We start from the raw sequence: 11,775 nt of genomic DNA, 5'->3' as shown, positions 1-11,775 counted from the left end.
TAAGTATAGTTTAAATTATAATTCATTTCTGAATATCATAATTTAAAATAATTTTTAAATTATTGTTATATGTTACTTGTACTTATAAATTAATCAAATAACCTGCTTTCCTGTTTATTCAAGGTATAAAAACTGAAATAAATCAATTTTTATATTAAGAAATCGGTTTTTATTGTTTTTCAATACGGCGTACCGTTCTGATCGATTTAACGATTTGAGAGTTTATTCTACATTGGAAATGACATAAAAAAGTTTATTTCAACATTGGCTGTTTTTAATGATTATTATAAGTATTATAAGCTGTTATTTTTTCCGAGCAAAGCCCTTATACGTCTCTAACGTTTATAAATTTCATTCAAATCGGTTTAACCGTTTTTGGGATTTTTTTTCTGATTTTTCGCTTTTTGGATTTATTCAAAAACCATAATAGATAGAGATCTAAAGAGATCTAAAATTTTCAGGATTAACGTATCTCATTAGCACCAGTATACCCTCAAACAATAATCCAGATATACCGTAGGGGCTGATTCACTATATGCTTATCGTCCTATGACCTTTGATTTACTATACAAAGAAAAAGTTTCATTTAAATGGTAGTATAGTTAAATATCGGTCCAATCAAAAAAAGTTGGGAAAAAATATGGGACTTTTTTCTTAGTCAAATGGCCCAGAAGATCCAGAAGTTCCAGAAATTAAAGAATGGGTTAGTCGAATATTCTTCTAGTGTACGCTGCTACTCTAAAGCAATATCAATGATGAGTTAAGGGTAATGATACATAGTTTATTAAAATCCATCAAACTGTTCGAGAGATGTGGGAGAATAACAAGAAATATTTACATATTAGATGTGCGCGAAAAACGTAAACACCATCTGCCTTTGCTTCACGCAACTAACACATAAATAACAGAATCATCTGTGTAAAGAATGTTACACTTTTACTTCAAAGCTTCGTTTTCTTAATTTCTGAAAGACGTATTAAACTGCTAAATGCATTATGTTCCACTTTCCACAGACATTAATGCGTTGCAAATTGTGGGAAATAAGACCTCATCTTAATCTCTTTATAAGAATATTTAGGATGAGCATTCATACAAAGTTCGAGTAGAATAGGTAAATTTGAAATTAATTAGAAGGATGGTTTATTAATCTTTTGAATGAAAGAACGTTGCTACTTAGAGAATGTTCATGTTTAAGGAATCAAGAGTAGGTACTAACGATTAGCAATATTACACACTTACTATTACTAACCTACCTGCAATAACCGTTATTCGTATGTATGTATGTATATAGAGAGAAGGTATATACTAGATATGCAACACTCGTATGTATTGATGTTAATACGTACAACGTTTCAATTAAAGAAGATTTATAATTGGAAGAAAGTGAATAAGTATATGAAATCCAATCTGAGATACTTAAGTCGATTTCTAATAACTAATACCTACCGACGATTATCTAGTAAATATTCACTAATAAATCTTAATTTTATCAGAGCTTTTGTAAAAGTTGAAAGCATTTAATCTTATTCATATTTTTTTTTGAAATGCTGAACATATTAGACAAGACAGTTAAATAGTTAAATTTCAGGTGTTCGTAAAATCAAGTAGTTATACTTCATTTTTTTCGAGACTACTTGATCTTTTCATTGATCATTTAGTGATATCAAATTTTGGAATAGTAATTTTCAAGTTCATAGTCATCATCATAAGGTCGTCAGTCCTAAGGCTGGTTGGACACGTACCTCCACTCTTTCATATCCTGAGCTAAACTTCACATTTCTCTAAAACTAGAACAACCCACATCCTTAACTATTTGCGAACAGTAATCTAATCTAGGTCTACCTCTACACCTCCTAACTCCTGTTTCTGCCTCTAATATGTCTCTGACTAGACCTTCATGCCTGAGAAGGTGTCCTACCAAACTATTTCGCCTATATTTTATTGAATTCCATAGAGTCCTCTGTTCTCCTATTCTTTCTAATACCTATTAATTTCTAACCTTTTCTAGACAATTTATCCACATCATTCGCCTATAACACCACATTTCGAAGGCTTCTAACCTTTTCTCTTCCGCCGTGCACAATGTCCATGTTTCGTACCCGTACAACGCCCGGTTCCAAACATAGACCTTTAACAACCTTTTTCGAATTTCTAAATTAATCGTTCGCGAGCATAGAAGTGACTTCTTTTTATTAAATGTGACACGACCCTGCGCTATCCTCTGCTATATATCCCTACTACTTCTTCCATCCTGACTTATCTTACTTCCTAGATATCTAAAATCAGCCACTTCTAATTTTTTCTCTCCTATCTTTATATTCGCTCTTTCCCTACTTTCCCTTCCCTTGCATACCAGTATTTTATTTCTACTTTTATCTATTTTCATACAGAACTGATCTGTCAGTACCGCTTTCATTTTATTTAAAGCTATCTCTAGGTCCTCCTTCCTAGATGCTGATACTGCTATATCAGAAGATTTATAATTGGAAGAAAGTATTGTAACTTTTTTTTAAATCGTTGCGTAAATGTTCAAAGTTTTTCATTTCCCACATTAGATTGTGAATCCTTTTGTATTTTTTTGTATTTGCATCATGGTCAAAGGATATACTAAATTCTCCAAAAAATCAAATCTGAAATACGTAAGTCGATGTCTAATAACGAATACCTACCGACGATTATCTAGTAAATATTCACTAATAAATCTTAATCTCATGAGAGCTTTTGTGAAAAATTTAAAGCATTTCATCACAGAAATCAGCGCTTCTTCGTCTTTTTTTTAATACTGAAATGAGGATGCAAAATAATCTAGACAGATACTAGAAAGAATAGAAGAACAGAAAGCACAATGGCAATCCATAGAAAATAGGAGTTAGAAGGGGTGGAGGTATATCAAGACTATATTACTTTAATGGTTAAAGATGTAGGTTGCTCGAGTTCTAGAGGAATGCGAAGATTGACATAAACTATACAGTAAAATTTTTAAAATTATTTTAACGAAGTTGGGCTCTAATTAAATGCAGCATTGTATGACTAGGAGGGTACTGCTTATTCGTTTCGGGTGATCATACTCGTCATATAAAGCAACTGTTTTATGTTAACTAAAGTATGATACAAATGTATTTGATTCAAGTTGGTAATTATAAATCCATTCGTGGCTTAGCAATTTCATTCATTCATATGAACCAAGGGGTTAGATTAGGTTTTGCTATTGAGTATCGCACCATCGACAACGGTGCCCATATGTCGAAAAGACGGACTCTAGTCGTAAATAATAAAAAAATATCGTTTTTACGTTAAACATTTTTTAATGCCTGTCATTTTTATTTTTTAGACTTATCAGTCACAGAAATGATCCATCAAATCCGTTTGTGGGTCAAGGCCAACCTGGTGCTGTTCATCGAATTCGTAACAATAAGCCTCCTTTCAACAGACCTCTCACTCCCAATGAAATCGAAGCTATGGTAAACGAAGCCGAAAAGGAAGCGCTGGTAAAGTTTTCACTTGTAACCATTCCTAATTAGTCTTTGCTTGCACTTCTTATTTTATCTGCTGTGTAAAAACATAAGGCCCAAGGCCATCCACGATCGTCAGTCTGACAATGAGCGAACTTTTGTTGTGGTAAAAAGCAAATGCATACAAATGAAAGTCAGGTTCAAGTGGATATTCTTTCTAAAGTAACGACATAAAAATTTAAATTTTGTTTTACGCCTTTCTCTATGTATCTTCTTATTATTTATGGTACCTATAGTACGAATGGGCTTATTTTGATATTATAATGTTCGTGGGTTTAACAAATTAACTTCTAAGACGAAAACTATTTATTTACACTAATTATTATTGAACTTAAATACACAATTAAATTATTACTAAACTTAGGTAATTATTCTATTTATTTACACTACTGTCGCTATTCACTGTGCTATTTATTTCTTGATTCACTTCTGCAACGGTCAATTTATTTCTACTCTTCACTTCTGGAACGGTCAGTTTATTTCTGCTCTCCGTTGGCGATCGTCTCTTCCTTTAAATACTCTTTGGTCTCTTTAGGGAACTTTCTCCAGCCGTCCGGAAAAATTTCGTTTTCTTTGAACTGTTTAATTGCTTTCCCGGAACTCAGGTACGACACACACGTTTACAGATACGGCGCACATGAAGAAAGGCGCCTGCGGCTAGTCGGCGAATCGATAAGCCGCTCACACACACGTATGCCCGATCGCATACAAACACGCTCGTGCTCGCTACACTATGGTTTAATTTATTTGGAAAGTGACCTAAAATTATTTCAACCCTATCGCTTCATATCTTCTGAATAGCATTTTAGAATCTAATATTTTTTCATAATTCGGCAAAAAAGTCACGCATATGAAAACTTTCTCCGAAAATACTTCTTATGTGTGTAGGCCCATAGGTCAGTTCAGAAACCATTACTCCTCAATGATTACTTGAAGGCTAATCACACTTTTTCTTATGTAAGGGGTAGTAAACTATTGAAAACCATGTATATATTGTGTATACTCCGTTGCTTTTAAAAGTACCAACTTGTTATTATAAATATCCGTAACAAGGACTTAATAACCCAAATTCATTACTAATTATGGCTAATTACAGAGTACATATGCAATTAAGATACGTATGAACGTATGTTTGATCGGTACATCACTATAGTAGAACAAAAGTCCTCATAAAAGTTCGAGATAATTGGGTATTACTCTAAACATTTGACCTTCTGCGCTGTATACAGCTTAACCTTTGAACTAGAGGCACACGAACAAAACGTGGTAAAATTAAAGAACTGCCCATAAAAGTTGACAAAGCATATAAACAGAAAGATTTTTAACTTATACTACAAGTATATAATTGTACAAAGATTGATATTTTTGGTTATAACTGATTCGTCTCAATTCTATTGAAATTGATTTTAAATTTTTATCCTTCCGATTACTACATATTTTAGGATGTAAGATTTTATATATTTGCAGGTATAGATTAACTTTATTCCTCCGTCTCCTTTTTTTCCTCTAATTTTTTTGTTATCCATTTCTTTACACTTCCATCCAATGTCTTCCTTCTTCATATTTTTACATTCTTTTATCATGTGCTTGCAGGTCTCGTTCTGCAAATTCGTATTTTTATTCTAAATACTCCTACCTGTTTTAATCAATATCAGAAGTTAAATTTTTTATTTTTTATTATCATCGCCAGTTCTTTCCTTTTCTTTTTTGCATTAATTTTGTAGGATTTCCACCCATAACTTGTTGCTTATTATCAACATTTTTGAACGTCTTATATGTATACAGAATAAATAGTGATTCTGCATATACATAGATAAACGGTTTTCTTTTTTGTAATAAGACAGACAGATAGGAATTCACAGCTTGACTTGATTTTCAAGCCACTTGACTTTTCAGAGAGAACAAATAGTTAAATTTCAGGTGTTTGTAAAATTAAGTAGTTATTTAAAACTACTTCATTTTTTTTTCAAGACTACTTCATTTTTTCATTAACCATCAAGTTTTGGCGTAGTAATTTTCAAATTTACGATAAGGTAACTTTTTTTAAATCGTTGCGTAAATGTTCAACGTTTTTTATTTCTTACATTAGATCGTGAATCCTTTTGACTTTTTAATCATTGCGTCATAATCTAAGGATATGCTAAATTCTCTGTCTCTACAAGTATTATCATGAAACATCAAAATTTCAGATGTACCCTGAACAGCAAGTTTATTATTTTACTCAACACCAAGAATGAAGCAGTTCAGAATACCGTTCTTTAATAAAGGTGTTTGTGTTGTCGGTTGTAAGTCCATAGGTCGAGTATTATTAATCAATGGGATGGATGGCAATTCTGTCCCATACTAAAAGACGAGCAACCATCAACGGTGAAAGATAGTTTTGAATTGCGGTTCTTTAAGAAATCTTTAAGGATATTCTATGCCGGTTTAAATACTTTCATCCTGAAAGACTTTAATTGCATAAACAGTTACATATTAAATCAGATCAATATCAGGTAGCTGGAAATTGCCTGACATCAAGTGAAGTAGCACAGTACCAATGGTGGAAAATTCAGCCAAGCCAAAAAGTGGATTTTTGAAAAGTATGGTTTTAAATCAAGTCAACTCTTTTACAAAACATTAAGTACCACGACTTGAGAGAATATTCTTCAGCTCCTTCTGGCTTTAAGTTTCGCACTTTCGGTCGTAGTATTTATTTTATTTTTTGGCTGCATTTTTTCTGACTGTTATTCATCAGAGGCTCCTTAAACTGTATGAAAGAAGCAAATCGAGGTTTTACCGTTTACCGCGAGAACAAATCTGTAGTAAACTTGCTTTCACCGAATGTCTTCATTCAAGTTATTGATGGCATTAACATTTTTTACTTGATCACTTGCTCAATTATAAAATGACAGAATGTTCTTGCTGTTAGGTAGAAGTAAGGAAAGTTTTCTTAATTTTACCTCCGGTATACATACCTACAAAAATTCTTCTAATTTTTTCGTCTCATACCTTTATATTCGCTCTTTTCCTACTTTTTCTTCCCTTGCATACCAGTATTTTTGTTTTACTTTTATTTATTTTCATACAATACTGTTTTGCCAATGCCATTTCCACTTTATGTAAAGCTATCTCTAACTCCTCATTGTTAAATGCTAACGCTGCTGTATCATCTGAAAATCTTGGCAAACTAATCTTTTGTCCCTGTATATCTATCCGTTTAGTTGTCCTGTCTTTAATGATACTGATCGCATCTTTAATATATAAATTAAAAAGTAGTGACGATAGTCTGTATCCTTGTCTGACTTCCTTTCTAATATTTACTTCTATACGTCGCTGCTCAATCTCTATAATTGTCTGTTGCTCTTTATACAAACTATATATCACTCTTCTATCGCTGTAACTCATCCCTACATTTTTAAGTATATTTAATATCTTGTCCCATTTAACATTATCAAAAGCTTTTCTTAAATCTACGAAGGATCCTATGTACGCCCTCTTTTTTTTATCTTTTCTCTGTTGTCACCCGTAAAGTTAGAATGACCTCCCGCGTTCCTCTATTTCTTCTAAACCCAAACTGATGTTCCCCTAATACTTCTTCCGCCCCTTTTTCTATTCTTCTCTGTACGAGAAGTTAAGATTTTTAACACAGGGGAAGTTAAGCTAATTGTTTTAAATGCCTTGAAGCTATCCGCACATCTCTTTTTAGGTATGGTTATACTAATAATCCTCCGGGTCTTTCCCCCTTTCGTAAATGAGACTAAAATATGATCTCTAACCTATTTTCCTACGTGTTTTAAAATTTCCGCCTGTATCCCATCTATACCTGGTGCCTTATTGTTCTTTAAAATTTTTTAATGCTACATCAAATTCTTCTCTCATTATGGGGTTACCTAGCTCACCTATCTCCACCTATCTAAGCTTCTAGTTAACATTTATACTCTGATTATCTAAATATATTTTTTATATACCTATTTATCTAAGTATATATAAAGCAGTTAGTTTTCATCGAAAAGTAATGGTGATATTACAATGTTTCACTTGCCGACCCTTTTTTCAATTTCGCACGATGAGAAAACTATTTAACTGTGCGGATTCCGTTATTAATTTGTTTTCACTTTGATTTAATGCATTTTATGGTTTTAATAAGCAATTTTACGGTAATGTACTATTTGTCTATTATTCTATTTACAATATTTGCCATCAGCAGGTAGCAATTTGTTAACCAGTGAACAATTTCATTTCTATATCTTGGACATTCTTTTACAAATTGTATGGATTCCAGAAGAAACAATTTCTTTTTGTGAAAAAAAACCTTTTGTACTAATAGTACAAATACTGATAAAACACGGTGAAGCTCTAAATTCTATTCTATTTGAAATTCCTCCGACATCATTAACTCAATCGATTTTTTTATATTTGTTCCCTTAATTAAAAAAATAATAAAGTTGTTATGTAATATGTGCTATATCTAAATCTAAGTTAATCAACAAAATAGAAGTTAGGTAAATAATCATCTAAAGTGCTAACGAAACAAGAAAGAAAGAAATCGGTATTGATTGAAATAATTAAATCAGGGGTAAATAATTTAAAGTACGCAATAATTAGGCATTTTATAAAATTTTATCAAAAGTTTAAGTCAACATATTTCACAAAAAAAATCTACAATAATCCTAATACTCTAAATCCCGAAATCAAAATAGATGTATAATTTATAGTAAGAATGTCGCACGTTAATGTCCTAAATACGTGACAATGCTCATCGGCGATCACATAAAACTATTTTTCTCTATTTCTAACCCTAAGGAACAGTATTTTTTACTGGTTAAAGGTACTGTATGTTCTTTTCTGTACACATGATGACAATGCATGTACAAAATTTGATGATGATCGGTTGAGTATTAGTTAAGGCGTGAAATCACAGCAAACAGGAAAGAGTGCACCCTAATTGATTAAATATGTCAATTTTTAATTATCGATTACTAAGTAATTATACATCTGCCCAATATATTGATGAAATAATAATGAATTTTTCCTGAAACACAAATAAACAGGAAAACTCGTTTTAAATAATAGATTAAAGTAAAGGAAGTAATTTTAAGAACCAATAAAACTTAATTTTCCTGTAACATATACATAAAAGTAAACAAAATTAACTATACAGTCAAAAATAGCATTTGTGTTTCTAACTGCTAGTGACACAGTTTGCAGATTGATTTAAACCTGTTTGGAATCCATAAGATATAACAGTTCCAAATAATTTCTAGTTTGGCCATCATGTTGGATGTTAAACTTTATTTTGAATATAAATTAGTTTTAAGAATTAACACAAAATGTAGTATGTTGATACTAAACTTGGAAGTTTCAAATATATCTCACCGCTCATTAAAAACTTCACATATGTGCTGAATAATTACATTTACTTTTAAAATATAATCAGCAAATACAAATAAATTATGGTAATTTATACAAATGCATATGTATATTTCATTTTACGGATCGCCACAGAGTTAGTTAAACTACAGATCAGGTTAACACTTCAAATCTTCTACAGGATTTAGAAAAATAAGGAAATTAGTTTTATTTTTTAAATACCTCAGCGGTAACTTATACGATAAAGAATAAATGCGTCTGGGTAGGTGCTAGTTACTAGAGTATACAAAAAAGTGGATTTAGAGATTAAAATAAAGAACCGCATCAAAAATTTAAATAACTAGAATGTTATAAACGTAGGCTTTCACGGCCGGCGTCCTCAGTACTATCATTATTTGTTTTCGAGCTTTCTGGCCATTGCCTTTGGAAATTGTTTCCCGACGTCTCGCCTACAACTAGGGTTGCCACCCGTACTTTATTATAAAGTATTGTACGTTATTTAGGGTAATTGTACTCTATACTTTATGTGACAAATAAAGTACACGAAAATACTTTATTTCAGATGATTTGATTTCTCTGAGATTTTAAGGTACAATATACAAAAAAAGGCGGTTGTAAGCATTTTCTACGTAAAATATGACAGAGTTACTGAGATAAATAGCTTAATTTTAATGACACAAACTGATTATTTACACTTAGCAATATAAATTTAAAAAGTAATGTTAAATTTGATAATTTTGTGAAAATAGTCGAAAATGTGGAGGATTTTTACGGAGAACTTTCTTTATTAAACAAATTATATAATCAGATATATAGTTCTAATGGTTTTGCGGAGTTATTTACTGTAATTAATAAGACTGATGATAATTACTCAAATTTGTTTATTACTTTAAACTTTCATTTTTACTGTCGATTCCCGCCATATCTGCATTTACAGAGAGTTTTTTCTGTGATCAATTACAAATGGCAAAACGAAAGAAATAAAGCGTCTCAAAATCTGATAAAAATTTAAATCTGCAAAACTTAATGTAAATATGGGTGATTTTTACGGAGAACTTTCTTTATTAAACAAATTATATAATCAGATATATAGTTCTAATGGTTTTGCTGCACAAAAATAGCGAGAGATTTTTCTGTGATGAATTACAAATGGCGAAACGAAAGAAATAAAGCGTCTCAAAATCTGATAAAAAATGAACTACTTATTTACTTTAACTTAAATCAAGATTGTATAAATGCTGTGGAATTGTTTAACAGTGATAATTATTTCTTAAAAGTAATGAAAACTATGTTTTTAAGCAAAATGATAGAGTAAAATAAATTGTTCTCTATTTTGACACAGCGTACTTTTTTTTCTACCTTTAATAACCAATGTCCTTTATTTATATAAAAAAAAGTGGCAACCCTAGACGTAACTGCGAAATTAAATTAATATTTTTAAAAAAATAAAAAAACTTGTACGCATATAAAATGACATTCAGTCTGTTTTGAGGTATCCTCACAAAATTCCATTATTTACATGAATATGTCAATGATGACATTATTATACAAAATGTCAATTATGACAAAATCATAAATGGATTCTTTAGAATTTTATCAAAATTTACAGTAGATATTGTATATGTATTAAACATCCAATAGAATGTCTTCAGTTACGCGTTTAAAACCATTAAAAACTATACTAAGTGCTTCAAAACAGTTTATCAACCAGTACGTCTCAAAAGCCAGTATACACTTTACATGTTCCTGTTCTAAACGATTTCAGCCGGAACCCCATGACAAATTTTTCTTAGAACCAAAGTGTAAAGTTGCACTGATAACAGGTGCCGAAGGAATTGGTTTTGCATGTGCCCATCAGCTATTACAAAACGGAGCTCGTGGTGTTGTTATTTTGGGCGTTGATCCAATAAAAGGTAAGGAGGCTGCACTTTCCCTAAACTGTTCCTTCGGGAAAGGCCGATCCATTTTTATAAATTCCAACGTCAACTGTATGGTTCAGTTCGAAGAAGCATTCAGGGAAGCAAAACGGGAATATGGTGGTCTAGATATAGTAATAAATGCGGCGGGAATAATCGACGGGCATCAATGGGAACGTGAAGTAGTAACGAATTTAATTGGAACCATAAGAGGAACACTTCTGGCATACAAATATATCAGTCGTGCAAATTTTGGTGGGGGAGGTGTTATAATAAATATGTCGGGAGTAACTGGACTGGAACCCCTTTCGTCTGCACCTACCCTATCAGCAGAACACCATGCTATCGTGGGCCTTTCGAGGAGTTTCGGGCATGAAATGCACAATAAGAAAACGGGCGTCAGAGTGATCTGCTTGTGTCCCGGCTTTACAAAAACTTCGTTCATTAAACGAGTTAAAGAGAAATCAATGTGTGTCGAATACGGACTTGCACTTGAAAAAGAAATAGCAAGTGCTGCAAAGCAAAACCCTGATGCCATAGGGAAAGCTGCGGTTCATGTAATACGACATGCAGAGTCTGGATCGGTGTGGGTTGTGGAAGGATCCAAATTATACCAAACAGAAATACCACAGAGAACCAGTTATATGAAACTAGCTGCACAATATTACTAAAATATAGTATTTCTGTAATTGTAACACTTCGTCAACTCTCTTGAACTTTTCAAACTGTTTCGGTATGTTAAAAGTACAAATAAAGTTTGTATAATAATTTAATATAAAAACAACGTTATCAAGAACAATACTAAATGTAAACTACAAATTTCAAGATTAATCTAATGGTAAGGTAAGGTGCTTTCCATAGGCATTAAAGGACATTATCAAAAAAGAGATTTATATTAACAAAAAATTCATTTACAATAACAATTTTCATTCAAATTTTAATCCATACACCCCTTAGAGTTCAGACAACCCACATATCAACATTATCATACAAAA

The 11,775-nt window shown here is 31.8% G+C and overlaps 1 protein-coding gene across 1 annotated transcript in view; it reads left to right on the top strand.

The window, feature by feature from the left end:
• Positions 1-11,775, top strand: part of LOC108734517 — a 34,520-nt gene that overhangs the window by 6,179 nt on the left and 16,566 nt on the right. Inside the window, exon 3 of the mRNA XM_018466104.1 lies at positions 3,332-3,488. Within this exon, the coding sequence (XP_018321606.1) occupies positions 3,332-3,488 (157 nt within the window). The remainder of the gene's footprint in view (positions 1-3,331; positions 3,489-11,775) is intronic.

Source organism: Agrilus planipennis, unplaced genomic scaffold (assembly GCF_000699045.2).
Source record: "Agrilus planipennis isolate EAB-ADULT unplaced genomic scaffold, Apla_2.0 scaffold62, whole genome shotgun sequence".
In the NCBI taxonomy this organism is placed as follows: domain Eukaryota; kingdom Metazoa; phylum Arthropoda; class Insecta; order Coleoptera; family Buprestidae; genus Agrilus; species Agrilus planipennis.
Note: the sequence above shows the minus strand (reverse complement) of the source record. Positions and strands in the feature narration are given on the sequence as shown.